General features: G+C 45.3%; 1 protein-coding gene across 6 annotated transcripts in view; it reads right to left on the bottom strand.

Annotated features, from left to right (window-relative positions):
• LOC115076797 (cell surface glycoprotein CD200 receptor 1-A-like) overlaps positions 1-27854 on the bottom strand; it is a 126632-nt gene that overhangs the window by 10158 nt on the left and 88620 nt on the right. For 3 of the 6 annotated variants that reach the window (XM_029578687.1, XM_029578686.1, XM_029578689.1), the window contains 2 exons: positions 18064-18124; positions 11203-13008 (listed from right to left, as the gene is read on the bottom strand). In XM_029578687.1, coding sequence (XP_029434547.1) covers positions 12928-13008; positions 18064-18124 — 142 coding nt within the window. In that variant the 3' untranslated portion in view covers positions 11203-12927. Of the gene's footprint in view, positions 1-11202; positions 13009-18063; positions 18125-27854 lie in introns of those variants that run through there. The other 3 variants (XR_003852867.1, XR_003852868.1, XM_029578688.1) reach the window with 1 other exon arrangement.

Raw genomic sequence — 27854 nt, 5'->3', positions numbered from 1 at the left:
AGCTGATTCGGCGTGGTGTGCCAGCTGCCGATGAGCTCCTGAATCTCCTTATCACCCAGAGCTGGTGCAGCGTGGTGTGCCAACGGCTGCAGGGCTCAGGATTCCCTATTAGGCATCTTACAAGACATCTTTGTACTCGGGCTGAGAGCAAGGTTTCAATATGGACATGAGGTTGGGTATGCACTGAATACAGCATCACAGGCAGATAATTAAGACAATTATGGTCATTATAATAGAAATCACCCTTTTGAGACCAGAAATATCAGGGAGCCAGGACCATAGCCAGTCCCATGGAGAAGTTGGTATTCTGCCTGAAAGTGGTGCATCAGCAACCATGGTTTCTATCTGCTCTATGGTATGTGTGAGGTTTGCTTTATAGTCTGATATGTACACACAGCAATGAGATCCAATTAATGCACATACACCACCCTTTGAAGCTAAAATAGTGTCCAAGCTATAGCTGTTCTGTAATGCTACTTCTCTAATCTGAGAAACCTCTGTTGTAAGTAGTTTTAATGCATGGACTGTCTGATTAAATAGGGCAGTCGTCCAGTTAGCTAGGATGTGTAAGTCTCTGTAATTCATATCATTTGGGTTATATAACTACAAAGGGTAAATCCCTCGTCCCCTCTCTGCACCTGCTTGGGTCTCCCACTGCACATCCTGAAATCTGCCAATTGCACATATATGTGGTATAATTATGTAAGTGTTCAGTGATTAATACAAAAGTTCGGTTACAATATGGATATTTTCCCATCCGAAGCCCCTTCCCATCCCCTGTATCATAGTCCCAACAAAGAGCGGCAGTCTCTTGAATACGGCTACCAATGTGTAGTATGGTATTATTAACTGGAGAGTTAATGAAAACACCTCTCTGTGAAGGATAATTAGTCCATACTGTAAGGTTAAATGGTACAGCATGCATCAGTAGTTCTCCTTGGCCATGGGTTGGCATGTGTGTGCAGATTCAACAGTCTGTTCGATTCAACAGGTGTGAAAAGTTCTGTGCATCGAGGATGTACATGTTGTCCTGTCAGAGTCCTTGTTCTGAAATCGCCATAGCTGGAGAAATAAGGCAAAGGAGGAGGGTGCAGAACACAATTGTTAATGAGTTGGCATTCAGGCAAGAAAAGGCGGCTAATAAGTTCTCTGGAGTTTTCTCAAGGCCTTGCTGTTCCAAGAGTTGTGCAGATTGGTTGGATAGGGCCTTGATCTGTCCCCAGGTCATGTGGTGCTGCTTTTTGCGAGGAGTCCGGTTTCTGTCCTTCTGAGGGCTGTGGAGGCTCATGGAGAAGTTTGGGATCGGGTCCTGTAGACCTGGACACCTTTCCATCTTTCCACGGCTTGATACCTGTGGAAGCAAGCAGAGAAACATATCCTCATTCCCCATTTTAAGGGAACGGGACCGTACCAGACATTAAATATTCTATACAAAACTGATGGCTGTGGGTGACTAACCCTAGTCCCATAATGATTACTCATGGCTGTGGTCTTAAATTTGATATGTTTAGATGATTTGTTCAGCCAGTCCTGTTTAGGGGGAAGTCCAGGGGCATTCCCTCCTTTTTGTTTTGTCAAGAGCTCTTAAGGGTAAGATTGGCTCTCTCCACAACGGCTTGCCCTGTGGTGTTGTAGGGGATGCCAAATAAGTATTTAATGTTCAATTATTGACAAAATTCATGCAAAGGAATGGCTGCAGTAAATAGAGCCATTATTAGTTTTCAGAACAGAGGGTAGTCCCATTATCAAGAAAGTTTTTATGCAGTGATCAATTTTCACTCAGTAAAATAGCATACATGTAAATTAATCATTTAAAGGAAAAGTCATTTGCAGTAAGCTGAACCACAAACAAGTATTTCAGACATTACATTAAACATATGTTACACAAGACTGACACATTCATATTCATTCATCCTGCAAATATTCTTTTACACAAAACTGACACATATTCATCCATCCTGCAAATATTCATTCATAGTCTTCTTGACATCAAGACAGACAACAGATAACACATAATATGAGCTAAAAATCTTATCAAAAAGGTATCAAAAACAAAATTAGATCAAGGATCAAAAATCAAAAGTCAAAAGGTGTTAGAAAAATGTTTGAAAAATGTTAAAATAAGCTGCAAAGTGTTCATCTTCACATCTCCTCATGGCAGTGTCAATCTGGAAAATATTAAAAACTGGCATATAGCGAAAAAATTATTAAGGTAAGGATTAAAGTGAAATTCTTACTTTCTTAACCTTGGATAAATCAATTCTATTATTCAATTTAATAAAATCAATTTGGACTTGCAAGAAAAGGCTTGGGAGGAGGAATTGCTTTAGATGTAGCAACCTCTGTCAGTAAAAATTTTAAGGTTCAGAATTCTGTATAAAATGTGAAAAAGAAAATAAAACTGAAGTTTCTGTAAGACATGAGGACCGCAGATCTGAAAAATAAAAACTATTATACAACAGAATTATTAAAACAATAATATAATATAACTTGTAGAATAGCATAGCGCCTCCTAGTGGAGACACCATCATTACTTTATAGATTGCAACTATTGTTCCAGGTTGCAATCAATAATACTCTGAGTTTACTTTCAATGTGGAATATCAGAATACAATTTCTTCTTATAATTATTAGAATAGGAAATTAAACACACTGTTCAGTAATCTCAGTTCAGTATTAAAGAAGTTTGAAAGTATTAAAAAAGATTAACAACAGAGTGAGAGGAAGGGCTAGTAGGGCTGGTGTAGGAATGCATTGAAGGTTGAGGGAAAAGATTTGGATCAGCAGGAGATCTGATCTGTCTGAGTTATAACATATAGAAACTAGGGAGAGAAACTGCAGGACTAAGTCCAGTTTTTTTCTTTTCAAAAGTTCTCCCTCCCCCCCATGAATGGCTACCAAGAGTTAGTAAGAGGGGGAGGAATAGTGTTTCTCAAAAGAAAAGAAACAGAGCAGAGAACTCCACCCAATGAATTAATCCTTCAGTCAATAGGAACTGAAAGACAGTATTGTTTAACAATAGATAACAATCAACCAGAGACAATGGCTGGCAAGGACTTGCTAATTTCTTGTGGACTTGCTGATTTCTTGCAGACAGATACTATTTTTCTCCTATAGGGAAAATTACAATAAGAATACAAGTTCTGTGCACTGGCAATTCAAGCTATAAACTTAAATCTCAGAGAAATGGAGTCATTTTAAATGTGAGCCAAATAAACTTTGCAAAAAGGACATTTTCACATGTAATTTATACAGTAATTGTTCAAGTTTCAGTACAGTTTTAACATAAGGCTCTGCATACACTTTCTGTGGGGGGAAATACTCTCAAAGTATGCAGATTTTTTGTAACTGAATTCAAAGACTAAGAGAAACCATTTTTTCCAAATCTGTCCTGTTTGTTCAATTACTCTGTTTAATCTGGTCTGCAATAGGTCATTGAAGTGTCTAATTAAATCATTTTTTTCATATTGATATTTTCTTTGCTTGTAACGCAGGAGTGCAGCTGCCTGGCCCAAGGTCTTATACGCTGATTTCTTTGAAGACCTGGGGGCATAGCCACTGCTCATGGCACTCCGGGCGGCACTCAACTCTATTGCTGCCACACCTAGTTCTTTGTTCCTTTCTGTAATGGGAAAGGCTTGAATCCCTTTCAATAATTCCTCCCTTGTGAGATTTCCATGTTCTAGGTGAAATCCCATGCTGACCGCGGCACATAAATTGTTACCGGGAGCAGTGGTTTGAGATGGTAATTTACCTGGACAAATTGGTGATGCAGAATCAATGACTGTCTCAGGCAATGGCAAATGGGGGTACAGGGAGTCGGTGGTTGGTGGGGGAAGGGCTTGCAGGCAAGATGGAGGGAGGCTAGTTTTTCTGACCTCAGTGTTTTCAGTTTCCTGGGGCCTTTTCTCTGAGGTGGACGCAGAGGAAGCCACAGGAGCCATGGTAGGGGACGGTGCCTTGTGAGTGTGTGTCCCCAGATGTTCTATTTCATATTCTGCCCCCCTTAGTTCATGGGTCTTTTCTGTGATGAGAAAGGCTTGAAGTCCTTCTAATTCTTTTCCTGTAAAGTTTTCTTTCTGCTGTTTCTGCTGAAATTCAATGCTAATCACCCCACCCAGGCCAGGTTGTGGTTCAATTGTGCTCAAGGGCTGCTTTTCTGAAGAGGTGTGAATGGGCTTGGGTGTGGGTATGGAGAGCTGATACAAAGAATTTGCTGTCTCTGAGGGAGATTGAGCATAAGATGGGGGAAGGGTATTCTGATTGAGTCTACCTGCTTCTAAAAGCACATGGTTTGGAAATGCTGTCTTGAAACCTTTTTTTCCTATGTGTTCTATGGCCTCTGTACATTTTTGCCAAATTAATAATTGCTTTATGGGAGCTCTGGGAGCCATATGAAGACTATTGCCTATTAAAATCCAGTCCTGGATATTCAGAGTTCCCGCCTCTGAGTACCAAGGGCAACGGCAAGCTATTTCACTTATTAATTTTTCTAAGTCCCCCAGGCTGACTTGTGCTTTTTTCCTTCTGGTGATGAAATAATGATTCTTGATGATTTTCTGCAGCTCCCTGGCATGTAGCCTTTGCTGTACAGATAAATCACTTCCCATGCTCACGAATGTGGGGAACAAACTTGCTGAAAAATACTTAAAAAATACTAAAAAGTATTTTAAAAATACTTACGATTGCAAATCTGTTGAACGGTACGTACCTAAGCTATGTCCAGCCGAAATGAGCATGGAGTTTATCATCACGTCGCGGGATCACCAGATGAAGAATATGGAGGCAATGAATACGCATCAGGCAGTTTTCATGGCAGGCAGGAAGAGAAGGACTGAGCACACCTCAGAGCCCTCTTTTATTGTACATTCATACAAAGGCAGATGATGTGTCATCCCATGATTGGTTCCTTTCCACATAGCAACAGATGTATCACCACACTATTGGCTTGGCTCAGGGGGGGTGTATGGATCATTTCATTGGCTGCTGAAATCTATACCTCCTTTGTCCTGCCTCTGACTAGGGAACACCCAGCCCTTATTTCAGGCAATCAGGATTAATTATAAGCTAGAGAAATAAATGACAGTCAGGTATCCTTTCCTAGGCAGAGAGGCTTAAGCACAGGTGATGCTTTTATTCAGTGCAAGGCCAGGGAGAAGGGAAGATAGTGTAAAACCCTGACATGGCTTGCTGGCAAGCGCATATTTCCCACAAAAGACAATAGCTTTTGATTGTGATCTTACATGAACTGTTAATAATAAAGAGATGTCAACACACACAAGTGCAAAGTAAATATATATTTATTAATATATAACACATCATCTCATGAAGAGACATTTAAAACCAAACCCCTCCCCCAACGTTCCCCCAAACACTTGGAACTACTGGGGTTGGCCCAGGGTCCTTCCTCCTGTGGTCTTGCAGGTGCTGTAGCCAAATTTGCATTGCCCCTGTGCGGTCAATGCTCCATTTCAGCAGCTCCATGTGCTGCTTGAGGTCTGTGATTTCCCTGGTGAGGCCCTTCTGAAGCTTCTATTTGCTCACCCAGCTGCCTCATCACAGCTTTTACTCAGGTCTGTGTGGCCTCCAGGAGCTGCTGTGAGTGACTGTGAGTGGGAGCGGCTGAAGGGGCTGCGAGGATGCGTTGGTCTGCCAATGCCCCCCTCCCCCATCACTGCCAATCTCCTCTTCTTCTTCTTCATCCTGTTCAGGTTCGTCATGCTGTATGGCTGCCTGAGCAGGCCAGGATACCCCCTGAGAGTTCTCTGAAGGGAAAGATCAACTTAGAGAAGTCAGTATTACATGTAAGTCACACATGCATGCATGCATGCCTCAAAATTAATGTATTTGGATGGTATCTGATTTTGCAAAGACCTTCATGATCCTTGTTTCAAATTACCTATTTCTCACAAAGTAGCTGCACATGTGGTGCTATAAGGATGACTAATATCCTCAGGATTCCCTGGGGCTATGCATCCTGTACTTTTACAATAACTTTTGTGCCATGATTCTGTTCAAAGAAACCTCAATAAAAGACAGTATTAGCTTCTGTCAGAATGATCATTTTGGGTACATCCCAGTAGTGGGACAAAGATCAACCTAGCAAGTCCAGATGCTAATACTGATGTCCATTTCCAGCTTTATAGCGGCAGAGTTTAGAGTTAGTGGAATTGGTCCTAGTACATTTATCTTTATATAACAGGCAGGGGCATAATAGATATTTCCACTGAATATTCTCCTGTTAAGGATACAGTTACATATATGCTTGTAACTAAATTGGCAATAAGAGATATCCGGGGTAACAAAGAACTTTGTAAATGATGGTCCATATGCTGTGTGATGTGATTACTTACTTAGCAATTGATTTAGGAGCAAGCAGTAAGCATTTGATGACCTTATTCCATAGATGGTTGTTTGAAACCTTCATATCTATACATTCAGGTAGGAGATGAGAGGTGTAGCAGCATATGACACTGGAAAACAGACCATTTAATCCTACTCTCTGATTCTTTTTTTTTTTTATCAGTTTGGAATCTATTTTCTTAGGAGTCTCTCATGGGAGACTTTGTCAAACGCCTTCTGAAAATCCAAATACACGATATCCACCAGCTCACCATTATCCACATGTTTATTAACCCCATCAAAAACATAGCAGATTAATGAGGCAGGAATTCTCTTGGGTGAATCCATGCTGAATGTGTCCCATTAAACCATATCATTATATATGTTCTGTGATTTTGTTCTTAAGAATAATTTCCATGATTTCCATGATTTCCACTGAGGCCTTTAAATCTTCACCCGGACGGCGCGATCTTTCTCTTCGTCCCGGCGACTTCCCGAGGGCAGGCCTGCGCAATCGGCGCCGCAGACCCACCGGGGTAAGGCCTACAAACTACACTCACCCTCGGTAGGTCCACAGGCAGATCGCGAGGCCATTCACCGCCGGCAGCCCCGACGCAGCACGCCGATTGCTCCGCCTCCAGCCAGCCCCTCCGGGGACCAGCCTATCGCAGAGCTGCACCGCCAGCCAACCAAACGCGGCCACTGAGGCCTTTAAATCTTCACCCAAACGGCGCCGCGCGCCGCGCGCCAAAGGAGCGCGACAAAGGGTCCTGCCCCTTTGAGCGCCCCTTCGTGCGCCCTGAGTGACCCTTCGACCTAATATAAAGCTCTGTGCTATGCCCTGTCATTAATTACTGTTGCAACAATCGTAAAAAAAAAAACAAAAAAAAAAAAAAACAAAACGCCTTGGATACAGCCTTTTAGAGGCAAGTGCTTACATGTTTTAATTCTAGATTTTGTTAGAATTAATAGTACTAAAAGCCGTTTACCTGTCTCACTTACCTATCTTACTTACTTACCTGTATTTACCTAGATTAGTCCTGTCCTTACCTAGCGTTGGTTGGATACAACAGCACCTAAGGCCTAAAGCAACTAGAGTTTAAAGCACCCATCTTAAACACTCTTCTACATTTCCTTACTTAACGCTAACGTTACGTACTCAAACTCCCCTTACATCCCTCCTCCCTCCCCCTCCTCCCTTAATTATAGGTAAGTTACTTTGCTTCCTAGTATCCTCCACTCTGTCAGCCCTTATCTACTGCAATCGACTGACTGCTACACTCAATACAAAATACAACCTCACTTTATACAACACACAAACACACAAATACACACTCACTTTTACCTGTGCAGCTTCAAAATGCTAAACATCCCAACACTCAACTATTATAGACATAGACCTACTGCACCGCATGCCATACGACAACGATCATACCTCAAAAGCATTCACACAACCATGATCTCCCCACCACTCACTCAAATCATCGGCTTCACAGCACTCACACTCATCCTCTTCAATGCACAATCTTTAAACAAAAAAACCTCTATACTTAACGACATCCTCTCAGACGAAACACCAGACATCTGTGCCATAACAGAAACATGGTTGAAAGACACTGATAATGTTCTCCTTAACCAGCTCCCAAACAATATATACGATATAGTCTCCATCCCCCGATTAAAAAAGAAAGGTGGAGGCATTCTCTTAGCCACCAACAAACAACTCAAACTCACACTCCAACCCATCCCCCCCCCAGCTAAATTAGAAATTGGCTTGTTCAAAGCCCCCTCTCTACAAATCTGCCTCATTTATGCTCCCCCTGGAACTCTTAACAACAACCCTTCATCTCTCATTGAATATATAGCTAAAAATATCTCTATCAACTCCCCAGCTATTATCCTAGGAGACTTTAATCTCCATGTCAACACAACACCTCATACACCTAGCTGCTCCTCCTTCCTGGAAGCCATGAAATCACTAGGATTCAAGCAAATCATAAACATGCCCACACATAAAGCTGGTCACTCACTCGACCTCATCTTTACAAACCGTCACTTCGTAACTGATTCTCTATCATGCACACCCATCCCATGGTCTGACCACTATATCATAAGAACATCCAACACTCTTCAAAGACCGCCGCCCCTCCCAATCTGCTCTACCACTATACAATACCGAAAAACATGCAATAGAGATGAGCTTACCACAGCTCTATCCAACACCCAGTTTAACCTTGATCTATCAAATGCTGATACTGCTTTAACATCATGGAATGAATACACCCTCTCAGTTGCTAATAACATTTGCCCCCTCATTACAAAAAACCTCTCCTCTCAGAAAAATACAAAAAAACCTTGGTGCACTCCCACACTGAAAGACCTAAAACAAGCCCTTAGAAAAGCTGAAAAAAATTGGCGTAATGAACCCACACCTACTCTACTTGCACGATACAAAACTTCGCTGCAAAACTATAGTGAGATGATCAACAATGCTAAAAAGAATTTCTATGCTAGTAAAATACATCAATTTCAATTCAATCCAAAAATTTTGTTCGAATATGTCACGTCACTTACCAACCTCACTCCAAATATCATACCAGAAGAAGAAGCCAAAATCAAATGCGAACAACTGGCTTCTTTCTTTCAGGACAAAATTAACAAAATTATGACACGCTTCCCCCACAATTCCCACAAGCCCCAATTCAATAACCTCTGTCACACAAAAGACTCTGCACCTCAGCTAACAATCTTTGAAAACACAGCAACAACTGAAATTGAATCCCTGCTCAAAAAAGCTAAACCCTCCTCTCACCCGTCTGATACCATCCCCACAAAACTCCTCCTCACTGTCCCTGATCTAATAGCCAGCCCCATTTCTAGCATTATCAATACTTCCATCGAATTTGGACAAGTACCCAACACTCTCAAATTTGCTATCCTTAAACCTACTTTAAAAAAACCTAAGCTCGACCCATTAGACCTTGCCAATTACCGCCCTATTTCTAATCTCCCATTTATTGCTAAAATCCTAGAAAAAACTATCAACCGTCAACTCAGTGACTATTTAGAAGAACACCAAATCCTCTCTCCCTCACAATACGGGTTTCGCAAATTACATAGTACTGAAACTCTTCTCTTATCACTGTCTGATTACCTTCTCAAAAGCCTAGATAGAAATCAAATACATCTTCTAGTAATCCTGGATATTTCAGCGGCTTTTGATACCGTTAACCACCAAATTCTCCTCCAACGCCTACACGAGATTGGAATAATTGGTACCGCGCATAACTGGTTTACTTCCTACCTGTCCAACCGTAATTATAAAGTCAAAATTGGCAACCACCTATCAAAAGAAATCCCCCTGAAGCAAGGAGTCCCGCAAGGCTCATCACTTTCATCTACCCTTTTTAACATTTATCTTCTTCCACTTTGCCATCTCCTCGCCAACCTTAAACTTCCACACTTTTTGTACGCTGACGATGTACAAATTCTTATTCCAGTAACAGAATCCATATCCAAAGCTCTTGAAATCTGGGACACTACTCTCACTGCCATCAACAATTTAACTTCCTTACAACTTGCCCTCAACTCCACAAAAACAGAACTCATGATCATATCTCCTCCCACCCCATTACATACGTCGCCTACCTCACCTATAACACCTACGCACATACAATTCTCTCACCAAGTCCGAGACTTAGGAGTCATTATTGATGACCAAATGACCCTCAAAAAATTTATCAGTGCAATCCTTAAAGAATGTTTTTTCAAATTACATACACTCAAAAAATTGAAACCCTTGCTTCACGCATCTGATTTCCGGACAGTTTTACAAGCCATGTTGTTTTCCAAAACAGATTATTGCAATTCACTCCTCCTAGGCCTACCTAAAAATGCCATCCGCCCCTTACAAATTCTGCAAAACACTGCAGCCCGTATCCTTACCAACACAAATTCAAAGGAACATATTACGCCAGTTTTGAAGGACCTACACTGGCTCCCCATTCAATCTCGCATACAGTACAAGACATTAACACTGATCCATAAAGCCCTCCACAATCCTGAAATGAAATGGTTTAATAATTCACTGCAATTTCAAACTTCTATTAAGCCAACTAGAAATCAATACCTCGCCACATTACAGACCCCCTCACCCAAACTATATAACCATGCCTCCACCAAAGCACGAGCGCTTTCCTTTTCTGGCCCATTGTTATGGAATACCTTGCCCACTGAACTGCGCCTTGAGCCATCTTCCAAAACCTTCAAGCAAAAACTCAAGACATGGTTATTTACACATGCCTATACCTGAAATATACATGTCGTTCTTCCCTTTATATGCCCTGCCTTATTTACCCAACACCCCCTTTCTCTACACTATATCTAAGTTCCCCTTTTTATGCCCTTACTGTAAATACCATTCCATACATTTGCTCTTAAATGCACCTTAAGCGCTTTCTTCCCTTTCTTATCACCCCTAATTTATAATTCCAACCCCTCCTAACCTGTCCCTACTCTCATACCTAATTTCCTAATATCCCTTTACTTTCCAGTCCTGTTTAACTCAGCTCAGTTAAACCTAAATGATAGTTCGGTTTTAAAAGATTCTACTTGTTTTATGTTTAAATATATATATTCTTACTTTTGTTATATATATAATGTTTATTTAACCCTGTTAAATGTATAACGCTCCGGCGTAAGTTCCTGTTCATTGTACACCGACGTGATATCTTTGATGAGCGGCGGTATATAAAAAACTTTAAATAAATAAATAAATAAATGATTTTTCCTGGCAATGAACTCAGACTCATTGGTCTTTAATTTTCCAGATCACCCCTGGAGCTCATTTTAAAGTTCGGGGTTACATTAGCCACCCTCCATGCTTCAGGTACAATGGCCGATTTTAATGATAGGTTACAAATTATTTAGTAATAGAACTAAAATTTCACTTTTTAGTTCTTTCAGAATTCTGGGGTGTGACTGATATAAATTGCCAGGTTCCTATGGCCTGGATTGGCCACTGTTGGAAACAGGATGCTGGGCTTGATGGACCCTTGGTCTGACCCAGCATGGCAATTTCTTATGTTCTTAAATGTAAAATTGTGGGTATACACTTTGTGAGAGTAATGTCTACCAATGTTCAAGTACATGCACGCTTCAGCTTGAATTTTCAAAGCAGACTTACACTGGTAAGACCTCTCTGAAAAGTAATGGGTGTGCTTTGAACCCAGTGTGGCATTCGCACACACATTTATGCTGGTTAGGGAACAGGTGTAAATGCATACACGTTTATTTACCTGCATACTTTTTTCTCATCTCCAGGAATGACTCTTTCTGTTACAAAATTCACTTTTATGCATACTTTTCTATGTTCACCACTCCCAGGCACTTTTCAAAAGCCCATTTACGTGCATAATACAAGGTTTTATATGCATAAATCCTTTTGAAAATTGAGCCCTGTATGCACATAATTTTACATGCATAGGTGAAATGTGTTCCAGGGTGGAGTCTGGGAGGGGTTGGGACTTACATGCATATTCCTGTATTTTAAAATGTATGCATGTAAAATTCTCTTGGTAAAATGACATACACCAAATAGCAGGCGTAATTGAGTATGCATAGTTTTGTCAGGATAATTTCAGAGCGGATATATGTGTGTAAGTATGCTGTGAAATTTGATATAACTTATGCACATATCTGCCAGCTAACTTAGGCATAAAGTTATAAAATTATCCCCTAAACAGCTTTTACCAATACATTTTGGTTTTGTGCTTTTACCTCTTAGATATTAGGTTGTGCTGTGGAAGCAGTTCTGTGAATTGTGGGGCACCTCTGAGGGAACTTGCTTTATTAGCTGCTACCCAGCCAATTGAGTTTCAGCACTTTGACCCAGGGCCCCTACAAAATCCTGTGTATATTGCCCCTTGCAGGGAGAGGAAAGAATTACACTGTCATCATTTACAAATAAATAGCAATGAAACATCCTGCATGGATGAAAGTTCAGACCTACAATAAAGTGATCATGCTTTTCCACATCTTGGGGTGTACATTACAATTTTGTTTGAGTTACATGGGTGAGGTCAAATGTCCTGTAGTGGGAAAGACAGTTTCATATTTCCATACTCCATTGTGCAAAAAAATTCATCCAGTCCAAGGTTTATTGTATGTTCTTCCCTACCACACTTCACAGAATTAGCTTCTGAATGATAGTCATCTTATCTCAGGAAATGCAGAAATCAAAAATGAATGCGCCTTTCATCAACTCTGCACTACGAACCAAGAGCAAGAGTGGGGAGGAAGATGCAAGGAGTTTGAAGGATTCAAAAACAATCAAAACAACCAACACTTTGTGTGCTAGTGGTGCTGCCACAGGAAGGAGAAATCTATTTCCTCAGCATCGATGGATCAAATTCCTTTGGCTTCCTTTAGCTTTTGACTTTTGACATTCTATATTTCTTGAAGTCCTGTGAGAAATGAAAGCACCCTGCAGTCTCCATGCTCCAGCCCCTCTTCAGCCAGGGCATGTCTATGTCCTTTTGGCTCACAAGATTGATTGTTTCAGAAGTTATCCCGTGGCTGAAGTTCTCACTCACTGAGCTCTGACACACAGTTGTAGATGACATTGGCCTTCTCTACGTAGCTGGCGTAGGGCTCTACTTCATCATCCTATAATAGAAATGACCAAAATCATGAGAGCAGAAACATGTCAGGGAACTCAGAGAAAAGAGAAAAAAAAAACAGGTAAAAAATATTCAGGTTTCTTTTCCACAGCATGACTGAAGTGGAGGAGTAGCAGGCTGTGAAGCAGGGAATCCAGGTTTGAAATTCCACTGATACTCCTTGTGACCTTGGGCAAGTCACTACACTCTCCATTGCCTCAAGCACAAAATTAGGCCCTGATTTAGGACGCATTTTCCCAAGGACATAGAATGGGAGAAAAACCGTAGGGGCAGATTTTTAAAACAGCGCTCGTGGGGTACATTTGTGCGCGCTACCTGGTGCGCACAAATGAACACGCGCGCTTGTTATAAAATCCAGGATTGGCGAGCACAAGGGGGTGCACACTTGTGCACCTTGCACACGCTGAGCCCTAGGGGAGCCCCGATGGCTTTCCCTGTTCCCTCCAAGGCCGCTCAGAAATCGGAGCGGCCTCGGAGGGAACTTTTCTTCCGCTCCCCCCCACCTTCCCCTCCCTTCCCCTATCTAACCCACCCCCCAGCCTTACCTAAATCTCCCTCCCCCACCTTATTTCAAGGAGTTACGCCGCACACCAGAGGACTCGGGACTGCCCCCGGACCGCCACCCCGCCCCTTTCCCACCCCTTTTTCAAAGCCCTGGGACATACGTGCATCCCGAGGCTTGCGCGCATTGCCGAGCCTATGCAAAATAGGCTCGGTGCGTGCAGGGGGGGGGGTTTAAAGGGTTACGCACATATATTACGCACGTAACCCTTTGAAAATCTACCCCTTAGTAAATGAGGCACGTAGGCTGCAGCTCCTTTTGGAAAGGAACCTGTAAACTGTATCAGATTGTAATTTGCCTTCTCAGACTTAGAAAGGCGAGTAATTAAATCTAAAATCCAAATTCAAGTGTGGGGAGATCCCCAATTTTTGCCCTTCTATTCTAGTAGTACAGAATATTTTGGGTGGGGGGGGGGGGGGGGAGACCAAAGAGTTTCTATTGCCTGAAATGCTTTAATGTTTGCAGCTGCATTACTGAGAAGTAACTGCTGGGGAGCATGTGTGTAATGGCATCTAACTGTTAGTGTTTTGGGTTAAGTTTATGAGAGATTTTGATTGGTTGGGAAGTATCCAGGAAAGTATAAATCTTGGGGCAAATCTTGGGAAAAGAGGAATCTCCAAGATGTAGGGAACCTGGAGTAGCCAGCCTGTGGCTGGTGGACCTCGGGGCCCTCCCAGAAGGGATCAGGGCGCTGTCAGGGCTTTTGCCTTCAAGGGAAAAGGCCCAAGGCTGAGGAGTAGATAAGAGGTGATGTCCGTCCCTTAGAAAAGTATCATGGAGAAAGGGATGAAGGAGTGCCCTGAGATGAGGTGAACCCCAGCAAAAGCTGGAGTGTGGAGAAAACCAGAGAAGCCTGCACATTGCCCGAAGGAGAGGCCCAGGGTGATAAGAGAGAAGGTGCCTGAGGTTGAGAGACTGCGAGTAGCCCTAATGGGGTCAGGTATGAGCAACCAGAGGGGTAATTGAGATTTGATCTCCATGTCCCAAAACGAGGAGTGAGAGAAAGAATATGGGGTATGGAAAGATGAGTCTGTGATAAAGAGGGGGATTCATGGCTGTGAACTGCAAGTATAGTACTTTAACTCTTGGGGTGCCAGTTGGTTTTCTTAGTATATGTTTTAGTGTGATTATACATCCCATGAACTCTGATTATTCTGTATGAAGTATGTAGCCTGTGTTAAAATGTATAAAGCGACTTGTTGTAAAATCCAGACATAAAGTTAAGAGCTTGGTTATACCTTGTGACTCTGGTGAGACATTATCTCTGCCAGTACTATTAAAGAAATATAGGGACCAGGTTCATGGAGGGGAGGAATGGTGATGCCCTCCCTGACTAGCCAGGGAAAAGTATCCTACCCCATTATTTCCAACAGGGTCCACTTCACTATCAGCATACATACTGTACATGCTAAAACAAAGAGATATTGATGCATATTGTATCTCAAAACATTCAGCTTCCAAGCAGCATCTCTTCTTTAATACCTATACTTTCATGGCCAGGTGACCTATGCTTATCCTTGCCCCATAGAAAAACATTTTGATAACAGTCCTGTTTTATGCTTGATTTTTCAAGACAATTCTCTAAAGAGATGGTAGAAACAATAGCATGATTGGATCTGAGGCACCATTTTTATTGAGACATTGAAAGAAATGTAGAAATCTCAGTACTTTCTATTTGAAAGCTCTCTAAAGCTTATGCAGTTACAAAAGTAACCATGTACTTTTTTCCTGCTATTTTTGTGGCAGGGACTTCAGAGGAGAAACTGTACTCACATAATAGAAAATTAGATTATGCACATGTAGTTTACTCTCCTGACTCAAACACAGGAACACCTACTTTGGAAGCAGCTACATATATAGACACCTAGCAAAACTATGCAACTATATATAGCTGCTCTGCAGGGTGCAATATTCACACTGGGTGTCTAGCTGGTGGTTCCTTAGTTAGCCGGCAAGGACAACTTGAAAACTTCAATCTAAGAACATAAGAAATTGCCATCCTGGGTCAGACCAAGGGACCATCAAGCCCAGCATCCTGTTTCCAACAGAGGCCAAACCAGGCCACAAGAACCTGGCAATTACCCAAACACTAAGAAGATCCCATACTACTGATGCAATTAATAGCAGTGGCTATTCCCTAAGTAAACTTGATTAATAGCCGTTAATGGACTTCTCCTCCAAGAACGTATCCAAACCTTTTTTGAACCCAGCTACACTAACTGCACTAACCACATCCTCTGGCAACAAATTCCAGAGCTTTATTGTGCGTTGAGTGAAAAAGAATTTTCTCCAATTAGTCTTAAATGTGCTACTTGCTAACTTCATGGAATGCCCCCTAGTCCTTCTATTATTCGAAAGTGTAAATAATCGAGTCACATCTACTTGTTCAAGACCTCTCATGATCTTAAAGACCTCTATCATATCCCCCCTCAGCCGTGTCTTCTCCAAGCTGAACAGCCCTAATCTCTTCAGTCTTTCCTCATAGGAGAGCTGTTCCATCCCCTTTATCATTTTGGTTGCCCTTCTCTGTACCTTCTCCATTGCAACTATATCTTTTTTGAGATGCGGCGACCAGAATTATATACAGTATTCAAGGTGCGGTCTCACCATGGAGTGATATAAAGGCATTATGACATTTTCTGTTCTATTAACCATTCCCTTCCTAATAATTCCTAACATTCTGTTTGCTTTTTTGACTGCTGCGGCACACCGAGCCAGTGTAAATTAGAGTTTATACGTCGGTTAGGTAACTGTTGCGTAGTTCAAGTCTACATTTAATATGTATTTGGAGACATAAATGGTATAGTAGAGAAAACTGTTGGAGAATATTCCCTCTGCGCAGTCATGCTCTCTCAAGGGACAGACCATAAGATATAATGGAGACTGGCATTCCAACAGAATCAGGCCCTATTTTAGCAAACTGCATCCCTCTGGGAGATGTAAGGAAATTCCCACTAGTAACCTCACCAGATGTGCATACCAAGGCCTCTTTGGCCAATCCAGGGCTACCAGAATTGTTAGGAATAGATAGTATTCTATTCTCTTCAGAACCCTCCCTATGAGAAGCCAAGGCAGGAATACATAGAGAAGGGTTTCCTTCAGCCAAGGAGTTATCAGAGCATCTATTCCGCTGGAGCCTGGCTCCTACATTGGCCTGGAAAACCTGTCAACAGTGGCATTCTGACTTGATTCCATTAAGTCCATTGCCGGTTGCCCCCAATGGTTTGTTATCATCCAGGAGGCTTCTTAGCTGAGCTCCCACTTCCTGCAATTTAACCTGCTCCTGCTGAGGAAGTCGGCTAAGATATTCTGGATTCCCACAATGTGAGCTGCAGACAGCAGGTACAGGTTCAACTGCCCATCTGCCTATTTGGCTGCTACAATTGTTATCACTCTGCTGTGAATGCCTCCCTGCTTGTTCATATATGCTACTGCAGTAGCATTGTCTGGAAGAATTTGACTGATTTACAAAATAAAACTGGTTTACAAAATAAAACTAGACAATTAAAGAAGACTGGACGCTATCGGCCTCTCATCTTATTTCAACCTGATCAAGTAACTTCCCAAAAACCTTTGATGTGAAATTACAACTTTTACATTAAAAATATCATAGGGTCTGGGGAAAATATCTAGGAAAGTAGTATCCATACTTGGTCCTTGATAGCCTCAACCAAGACAGGTGTTTGGGATTTGCACAGTGAATATGGATGAGATCTATTTCCATACAACAAAATGGAAGAGTTGCCTAGTAGATAGAGCATCAGGATGAGAGTCAGAAAAGCCAGGGTTCGAATCCTGCCGACACCCCTTGTGAGCTTGGGCAAGTCACTTCAGTCTCTGCTGCCTCAGGTAAAAACTTAGGGGGGTCAATTATTAAACCGTGGTATTTTTCCTGAAGGGAATATACCACGGGATTCATTAAATGATGGTACTTGATACTGCAGCTTACTGACTCCTGTGGTAAAACACTGTGGGGAACAATACCACTCCGTAAATGTGATGGTGGCTCCACAGCCAGGGTAGCCATCTTGTTAAAGCAGCAGATAAACTTGCTTAATGCCCCTCCCCATAGTGGCCAGTCCTGCAGGGATCTGGCGAGTCCTGCTCCCCTGCCACCCTCCGAGGTGGTCCCAATGGTGTTCAAATTTAAAAAGGGGGCTTGGTGGAGATTTTGAAAAAAGATGGCAGTCTTTGGAAGGGAAGGAGAGGAGGGGTCTGCCACCTTGTATATTTTTCTTTTCAAACAAATGAAATAAAATGATACAATCAACAACAACAAAAAAAAGAAAAAAGAAAAGGAAAAGGAAAGCAAAATTAACGTGCACAGCTGTATTTATTCCTGAGTATAGTGAGGCATTCATTTGCCTCCTGAGTATAGATAGTGCCTTTAATAACTTGAAGAAGGGTTCTTTGTTCCAAGCAATAAACACTGAATATTCAGAATTTGCAGAAGGCCTGCTCACATCATCAAATCCTCACCTGAACATTTTCTTGTGCATAAGATAAAGTAACATCTGGACTTGTAGATCTGCAACATTTTCTGTGTGAAAAGAACAAAAACAGGAAAATTGAATGCATTTCAGATCAGATGTAGAGAAAGTACACAGGGAGCTGTTATTTACTACAATTTCTCATCCTACAGGAACTTAAGGGCACCTGATGATGTAATCAGGATGCCAGCCTAAGAGAAACACAGGGAAATACTTCTTACACAATGCAGAGTTAACCTTAAGACGTCATTGCCACAGGATGGCTTTCAGGTACATTTATTTATTTATTTATTTTATTTGGTTTTCTATACCGATATTCAAAAACACATCATGTCGTTTTACAGAGGAAAAACAAATACAGTAACTAAATAGTATCATGGAGATACAAAATGGATTAGACAAATTCTTGGAAGACCAAACACAGGCTATTTAACATAAGAGAGATATTTTCCTAACTTCAGTGCATCCCTAACCTATGAGGGCTAGAAACTGGAAAGGTGTGCCAGAGATGGACAACTCTACACATGCTGTGTTTTCCCTATAAATTCCCTCTGCTTCTTACTGCCAGACATAGGTCTGATTTAATCTGGCAGTTTCAGAGATGCCAATGGTGATTCATCCTAAAGACAGATATTTTTTCCAGAGATGGAAGAACTGTTTCCAGCAGAAGGCTTTTTCCTCCAGGAAGGTCTGCCTGCAGTTTTGGTGAGAAATCCAAGGGAGAGGAGACCCCCGGAGGAGTTTCCACACCAGGGATGCAGAACCCAGACAGGATGAAGATCAGGAGTGCCTTTGGACCTGAGGTACTATGGGGAAAGGGGACATCCACCACTAGAACACTCTCACCAAACTTGGGACATTTATCTCTCCACCCTATGGAGGATAACCTCCTGCACTGAGGGAAACATCCACAAAGGTAGAGACACTAAAAACCTGTACCCCCTGAATGGTTAAGAAACCTGAAAGTATTTGGATACTTTATTATTTTTTCAAATTAATTCTTTTTATATCATCCACAATAAAGTTTAATTTGAATACTTCTCAGTGATTCCTGCCGGCTTTATAAGTGTGCCTGCCCCAAAGAGCTATAGTTTTCTACAAAGAAGTTCCTGCCAGCCCTGGGCCTTCCCCCCAACAGAAAGAACCCACACCTTGGGACCAGAAGAGGGGGGAAGATACTGAGGATGTAGCCCCAAGATATAAATTCTTTTATGGCCCTTTAGGACACTTGCTGTCCATGAAATGAGAGTTACAAATGGATGAGTCACAGGTTCCTACTGCAGAACAATCAACAGACAGCTTTGGGTAAAACAATCCTAAATCCCTAAAGCAGCTCAACCACTGGAACTTCAACAGCTCCAGGATGCACAAAAGAAAAATACCAACAACTTCAGCTTGAGCCCATGACAAAACCAGGTGTAACGCACTAGTAGCACTAAGCCCATCAGCATAGGATTTTCTCTGACAGGTGACAGATTTGGAAGATAGTGGTGTCCATTGTTTCTCCTAGGACTCTGGAGAGAATAGGCACTGGCGCCTTGGAGTAGATCTTTGGCACACCAGTCTCCATGGCAAGAGAGAAACCCTTCTGGAAGACCTTAAGGGATACTACTAGAACCCAGGCATGGGTTTTGCTCTCTTGGATTCCTCTCTCCTCCATTGTCTTACTCCTTAAAGACACTCAGACACTCCAAATTCAGGCAAATATTTTCAATGCATACTTCCCCCAGAGGACATTTTCCTCACACTTACTTAAAGGAATAGGCAAACAAATGCCATCCTATTTTACACATCCATCCAACCACAGAATATAATGGTAGAAGTTAAGGGGCAGATTTTTAAAGTTACATGCACGGGGTACATTTGTGTGCACTACCCGGCGCGCAGAAATGTACACCCAATTTTATAACATGCGTGTGCTGCCGCGCGCATGTTATAAAATCCGGGGTCGGCGCACACAAGGGGGTACACATATGTGCACCTTGCGCACGCTGAGCCTGAGAGGAGCCCCGATGGCTTTCCTCGTTCCCTCCAAGGCCGCTACGAAATCGGAGCGGCCTTGAAGGGAACTTTTTTTTCGGCCTACCTTCCCCTCCCTTCCCCTATCTAACCCACCCCCCAGCCCTAACTAAATCCCCCCCTACCTTTGTTCCAAAATTGCACGTGCCGGCCAGCTGCTGGTGTGCCATGCCCTGGCACAGGCCGTTGTGTCGGAGCACTCGGCCCCGCCCCCGCCCCGGACCAGTTACCAACTTGTAACTTTATTTGTTCTTCTGGGGGTTACCATTTTGGAAAGCCCCGGGATATACGCGTGTACCGGGGCTTGCGCACGCCGCCGAGCCTATGCAAAATAGGCTCAGGGTGTGCAGGGTAGGTTTTTGGGGGTTACGCGCGTATCTTACGTGTGTAACCCTTTGAAAATCTGCCCCTAAGTGAGCAGTAGGGATAAATTTAAAAATGCAACTCCTAGTAACATATGGACCAGAATTGGCACCTGGGTCACATATCTTTCTTTGTTTTTATTTAGATGATCATTCTTTAATCACATATGAACTCTGAAGGTACCAAAAGATTGGGTGCGCAGACTTCTTTTCAACCTTCAAACATTTTGAGGCCCCCCTAGCCCGTCCCTACCACTCTTCCTCCAGCCTGTCCCTACCAGTCTCTGTCTCTCCCCAGCTCCTTTGCACCAGTCTCTCTCTCTCCCCAATCCCATAATACCAGTCTTTTTTCTCTTCCCCACAACCCTATTATAGGAGTTTGCCCTCACACTACCTAGTCCCTATCCATCATTTTCTGTCTCTGCAACCCAGCCCAGTCCTAACAGTTTCTCCCTCCTACCTTCTACTTTCCCAGATCATCCTCTCCACTCTCACGTTCCCTCCATGCCCCCTCACCTTATTGTTAAGTTGCTGCTGAACTCCCATCTCGTGCTACTATTGTCCCAGTTGGCCATGTATGTAAGAAACGAGGACCCCCCCCCCCCCACCCAGTGCCTCTGGGGATTGTTTCACCTGTTGCTGTACCTCACAGACCTTAGACATATATATAAGAAAATTATTTCTCACCTGCTAATTTTCGTTCCTGTAGTACCAAGGATCAGTCCAGACTGTGGGTTATGCTCCCAGTCCAGCAGGTGGAGTCAGAAGCAAAAACTTGAGGGGCGGTCCTATATGACCTCATCCCCTGTGCCTCTATCCTCAGTAACTAGACTTACAAAGCCAAAGAGAAGAGACGGAGGGATCAAGAATGAAACCTGTTCAACAATCATGAACGAAGAATAAAACTGGTAAAAACAACTCCCAACAGAACTTGTAAACGGAACTGTGTAAACAGTGAACCCTGGATCCCCAGGGAGAGATTAGAAGAAGCAGACAAAAAGAGTAGGCGTAAAAGAGCAGAGGCTTATCCCCTTACCATTCCCAAACTCCAGGGAGGGTGTCTGGACTGATCCTTGGTACTACAGGAACGAAAATTAGCAGGTGAGAAATAATTTTCTTTTCCCTGTACATACCAGGATCAGTCCAGACTGTGGGATGTACCAAAGCTTCCCTACTCCGGGTGGGCCGATAACAGCCCTGCTCTCAAGACACTATCTCCGAAGGACCCGAAAACTGGGGCCCGAACATCTAACCGATAGTGTCTAGAGAAAGTATGTAGTGATTTCCAGGTGGCCGCTCTACAAATTTCTTGAGAGGACACCAGCGAACTTTCTGCCCACGATGCAGCTTGCGCTCGAAGAGAGTGTGCCTTAACTCCCAACGGTGGTTGACGCCCTTTTCCTATATATGCAGCAGCAATCGCACCCTTCAGCCATCGGGCGATGGTTGTCTTAGAAGCCATCTGGCCCTTCCTGGGGCCCGACCATAGCACAAAAAGGTGGTCCGAAAGACGGAATTCATTGGTGGATGCCAGGTACTGCATCAGACATCTCTTTACATCCAGACTCCGGAAATGTCTGGGATCCGACATCGAGAAGGAAGGGAGTTCCACCGACTGGTTCAAGTGGAAAGAAGAAACCACCTTTGGGAGAAAAGAGGGTACCGTCCGTATGGAAACCCCATCCTCCGAGAAACGGAGGTAAGGTTCTCGGCAGGACAAAGCTTGGAGATCCGAGATACTTCGAGCTGAACTTATGGCCACCAGAAAAACAGTCTTTAGAGTGAGGTCTTTGATGGTGGCCGCGCGTAAGGGCTCAAAAGGAGGTCCTCCGAGAGCTCCGAGCACCAGATTGAGACTCCAGGACGGACAGGGTGATCTGGAAGGAGGCTTCAGCTGCCGGACACCCCTGAGAAATCGGAGGATATCCGGGTGAGAGGATAGCGGTGAGAGAGTCCCAGTCTGTAACAAGGCTCCCAACGCCGCCACCTGTTCCCGAAGGGAATTATACGCAAGCCCAATCTCTAGCCCCGCCTGAAGAAACGCTAAGACCTGCACCACCGAGGCGTGACCCGGCACAATGGAACGGACCACACACCAATCTTCAAAACACCTTCCACACCCGCACGTACGTAACTGAGGTGGATGCCTTTCTAGCCCGCAATAAGGTGGAAATAACCGCCTCCGGATATCCTTGATGTCTCAGCTTGCGCCTCTCAAAAGCCAGGCCGCAAGACAGAAGCGATCTGCCTCCTCCAAAAATATGGGACCCTGCTTGAGAAGTCGAGGGAGGTGACTGAGACGAATCGGCCCCTCGCAAGCTAGATGAAGGAGATCCGCGAACCATGGTTTCCTCGGCCACTCCGGAGCTACCAGAATTACCGGTCCTGAGTGATCCTCTATCCGACGAATCACCTTCCCCACCAGGGGCCACAGTGGAAAGACATACAGAAGGACCTGCGTGGGCCACGGGAGGACCAGGGCATCTACTCCCTCTGCCCCGTGCTCCCGCCTGCGACTGAAGAAGCAAGGAGCCTTTGCGTTTACGGATGTGGCCATGAGGTCCACGCGGGGGAGTCCCCAACGCTTTTCTATCAGACCCATCGCTTCCGTGGAGAGCTCCCACTCTCCCGGATCCAGACGTTGACGGCTGAGAAAATCTGCCTGCACGTTGTCTATGCCTGCTATGTGAGAGGCCGCTAAGCGAAGCAAGTGTCGTTCCGCCCACTGTATTAGCTGTTCCGCTTCCCACGCGACCAGGAGACTCCTCATGCCTCCCTGCCGGTTGATGTACGATACCGTGGTTGCGTTGTCCGATAGGATCCTGACCGCTCTTTGACGAACCAGCGGGAGAAACCCCTGTAGAGCGAGGCGGACTGCCCTGGTCTCCAGCTGGTTGATGGGCCACTGTCTCTGTTCCTTGGTCCAAATGCCTTGGATGGAGCTCGACTGGCATACCGCCCCCCACCCTGTGAGGCTGGCATCCGTGGTGACCACTATCCAGTCCGGCGTCTCTAATGACACTCCCCGGGCCAGACACCGGGGATCCAACCACCAACGGAGACTGAGCCGAGCTGGCGGCGGAATTGGCAAGACCGCCCCGTAATCTCGTGATACTGGCTTCCACCGGGATAGGAGCGCCTTCTGCAGGGGTTGGAGGTGCGCAAAAGCCCACGGAACAAGGTCGATTGTGGAGGCCATCATCCCCAGTACCTGCAAGTAATCCCAGGCTGTCGGATCCTGGAGTGTTGAGAACCGGTGGATCTGCTCTCTCAACGCCTGCGCTCGTTCTGGGCGTAAGGATACCTTTCCTTCTCTCGTGTCGAAGTGAGCGCCCAGAAAATCCAACGACTGGGAGGGCGTGAGATGGCTCTTGTAGTTGATTATCCAGCCCAGCGATTGGAGCAGAGACACTACCCGGTCCACAGCATGGACCCCCTGACTTCGGGACTTTGCCCAAATGAGCCAGTCGTCGAGATACGGATGTACCAGGATCCCTTCCTGGTGCAGAGCCGCTGCGACTACGACCATTACTTTCGTAAACACTCGAGGTGCCGTTGCTAGACCAAAAGGCAGTGCCTTGAACTGGAAATGCTGTCCCAGGATCTTGAAGCGAAGATATCGTTGGAAATCCGGATGAATCGGAATATGGAGATACGCCTCCGTCAAGTCCAATGAAGCGAGAAATTCCCCTCGATGGACCGCCGCTAACACTGACCTGAGAGTTTCCATGCGAAAGCGTGGTACCCGGAGCGCTCTGTTGACGGTCTTGAGATCCAGAATGGGCAGGAACGTGCCCTCCTTCTTGGGTACCACAAAGTAGATGGAGTAGTGACCTCGTCCCAGCTCGGTGACGGACACCGGCCTTATTGCCCCTAAGGCACGCAACCTTTGAAGAGACTGGCGAACAGCCCGCTGCTTGTGAAGAGATCCGCAGGGGGAGAAAAGAAATCTGTCTCTGGGGGCGCGGACAAAATCCAACGCGTAATCTTTTCTTAGGATGTCCAGGACCCACTGATCCGACGTGATTCGGACCCACTCCCCGTAAAAGAGAGAGAGCCGACCCCCCACCCGCGGGGTCAGCTCGTGGGCTAACCTGGCATCATTGCGCTGATTTAGAAGCTGAGCGAGGGGCTGTGGCTTCCTTGCCCATCCGCTGTCCACGAAAGGACCGGTTCCAGCCTTGTGAGCGGTATGATGGAGTCCTTGATGCTGGCTGTTGCCTATTTGTCCGAGCGTGTCGCTGGTTCCGAGACCGATTTCTAGAGAAACTGAATGATCTAGCTGAGCGAGGCCTGTCCTCCAGAAGCTTATGCACCACGTTCTCATTCAGGGACTTGATTATCTGGTCCAAATCCTCACCAAAAAGGAACTTGCCCTTGAAAGGCAGTGAACCCAGGCGCGTCTTGGACAAGGAGTCCGCCGACCAGTTGCGGAGCCACAGGAGACGGCGGGCCGAAACTGCCGCAACCATCGAACAAGAGAGGACCCTGAGAAGGTCATACAGAGCGTCCGCCCCGTAGGCCATCACAGACTCTAACCTATCTGCCTGTTGAGTCTCTGTAGTAGGGAGATCTTGCGAGGAGAGTAGTTGTTGAACCCAACGTAAGCCAGCCCTCTGCGCAAGGGCGGTACAGATGGCCGCCCGCACCCCGAGAGCCGAAACCTCGAAAATCCTCTTCAGGTAGACCTCCAACTTCCTATCCTGTAGGTCCTTCAAGGCCGTGCCACCTGTGACCGGGATGGTGGTGCTTTTCGTAACCGCCGAGACCGCGGAATCCACTGCCGGTACCTTTAAAAGTTCCAGGAAATCCACCGGGAGAGGATATAGTTTCTCCATGGCTCTACTGACCCTGAGGGAGGCCTCTGGAGTATCCCACTCCCTGGAAATCAACTGTAAAAAACTGGGGTGTGTAGGGAATGCCTTGGCCAAGGGCCGAAGCCCCGCAAGGAGGGGGTCTCCTTTTCTCACCTTGGGATCTGAAGGAGTTGGGTCCGGGGGAGGATCAATGTCCATCTCCTGAAGAATATGCGGAATGAGACCCTCCAACTCTTCCGCTTGGAAGATGCGTAGTACCCTCGGATCGTCTCCCTCTACCTGCACCGAGAGAGTAGGGTCGTCCCTGACTGGGTCCTGAATCACATCCCCCTCAGGGATTACCGGAGAACCCCGTGGCGATCCCGCGGGAGGTCTGGTGGGTATCTGAATCGGACCTAGGGGCTGGCCCAGGTCCTGTGTCGAAGGTCCCCCTAATGAGGGATCCAGACGTGGTATCTTGGCTGGGGAGGGTCCCCAGGGCGATCCTAGAGGCTGGCCACTGCTCTGTAAAAAGGCGCGATGCATAAGCACTACAAACTCTGGGGAAAATCCTGGCAGCCCCGGGAGAGAGCCCCCCGGGGGTTCCCCGAATGTAAGCTGCTCTCCTTGAACCACTGGGGTTGTCAAAACGGCAGGTTGTCGAGGAATCGGGGCCCCCGGTTCCTCATAATCCGAAATGCCAGCCTCTTCTTCAGAAAATAAAATGTCCGCCGTTCCCGCGGGGCCCGCCGCTGACGAGATGTCCCCTCCTCACCGTGGTCTCCTGTGCCGTCCCCCGATGGCGCGCCTACATTTTCCGTAGGTCTGCAGTTGGAACACAGCCCCTCACAAGAGAGGCGGCTCCCCAAGCGCCCACAAGCTGAACAAGTCGACGTCCGCGACATGAGCGAGGAAAACCCCTCCCTCGGGGAGGCAGGAACCAGGCGGCACGGCAGAGAGCCGAAACAGCCCTAGAGATTTGCTTGCACAACGCTCAAGCACCCGCCCCCTCCTACCGACCGTGAAAGCTGCCGGATAAAGGACCTCCCCGAAGCCGGCAACCCTGGGGAATTGCGCGTCGCGGGGCGGTTCCTACAACAGGAGGGGGGATTAGGAGGGAATAAACAGCAAGTTGAAGCCCGCCAAAAAACTGACAGGAATCTTTTTAAACAAAATTCGCCGCGCTCCAGTGCCGAAACGAACCGGCAAGAGGTGAAAAGAAGCTAGCTGTAAATAAAAATTAAACACTTACCCCAATGTCAGAAACAGGGATAAAGAACAGGGGAAAGGAACAGAAAAGACAGTCAGTCAACAAGTTCCTCTCAACCCAGTGCCAGACAGGATGTCTGAAACTAATGTTTCCACTAAATGATTAATATACCTATTATTATTATTTTTTTCTTGATCCCTCAAATTTGCAGGAAAAAAGGCCTAAACCTAAAAACCTGTGCTGGGGGCTGATCAGCCCCCTGCTCACACCTGCTGGAGTCAGAAGATACTGAGGATAGAGGCACAGGGGATGAGGTCATATAGGACCGCCCCTCGAGTTTTTGCTTCTGACTGCACCTGCTGGACTGGGAGCATAACCCACAGTCTGGACTAATCCTGGTACGTACAGGGAATAAGGGATTTCATCACTGACCCTCCCTTCTCAGGGCACACGGTCATTTGGGTAGTGGTCGACAGGCTTTCTAAGATGGCCCACTTTCTTTCCTTTAAGGCCCTGCCTATAGTCCTAGCCCTTTCCAATTACTGTCATTGAACATATGACGGGTATTGTGATTAGGGAATTTTATTTTGTGTTTCAAGGAGTTTATTATAAACAAATTAAGGGGATCCAGATAGGGTTTCCATTAGCCCCCTCAGTGGCATGCCTATATATGGCAGCATTTGAGGAGATGCACATTTATACATCACCATGGTTTGGGCAGATTGCTGTCTGGAAAAGGATTATTGATGATCTTTTTTGGGTTTGGATGGATAATGAGGAACAATTGGGAGAATCTGGTAAGTGGTTAAATTCCCTGAATATGACTTTGATGTTTACTTTACAATTTAGCAGCCGTAGTATTGAATTTTTGGACATGGCTGTACAATGGTTAGGTAATAGGCGGGGTTTTGGCATACAGTGGGGGTTTGGATATGTTGCGTTCGTGCCTCTTCTCGCCTCTCCCTCCACCCTCTCTCCCTGGGATGTGACTCCCTTCGGCTCTGACGGACAGTGCAGTCGTGGCTTCTCTCCGCCTCATGGTCCCGGTTCCCCCGGGCTGGCCTGATGCTACGGATCCGTCATGTTCCCGATGACGTAAGGGTGCGCGCGCTCCAGACTTTGTACCAGTAAGGGCGCGAACCTCGGGGGCATCCCACCCCCCCCCCCCCGTAGTGACGTCATCCATTTGCACTTTAAAAGGTCTTTGTTTGCTAACCTCTAACGAGTTAGCAAGGAACTCCAACGGGGCTTGCTTCGGCAGTCCATGATACTTGCAACAACGATCCGAGTCAGCGAGGGGAATCCTTCTCCACTGCTCGGCCTTTTCAAACTTACCAGGAGTACCCATTCCACGGGGGCTCTGCTCTCTCTTCTTGATTTCAGATTGCCAGAA

The sequence above is a fragment of the Rhinatrema bivittatum genome, chromosome 15 (assembly GCF_901001135.1).
Source record: "Rhinatrema bivittatum chromosome 15, aRhiBiv1.1, whole genome shotgun sequence".
NCBI lineage: Eukaryota > Metazoa > Chordata > Amphibia > Gymnophiona > Rhinatrematidae > Rhinatrema > Rhinatrema bivittatum.
The sequence above is the reverse complement of the archived record's forward strand: the minus strand, read 5'-3'. Positions and strand labels throughout refer to the sequence as shown.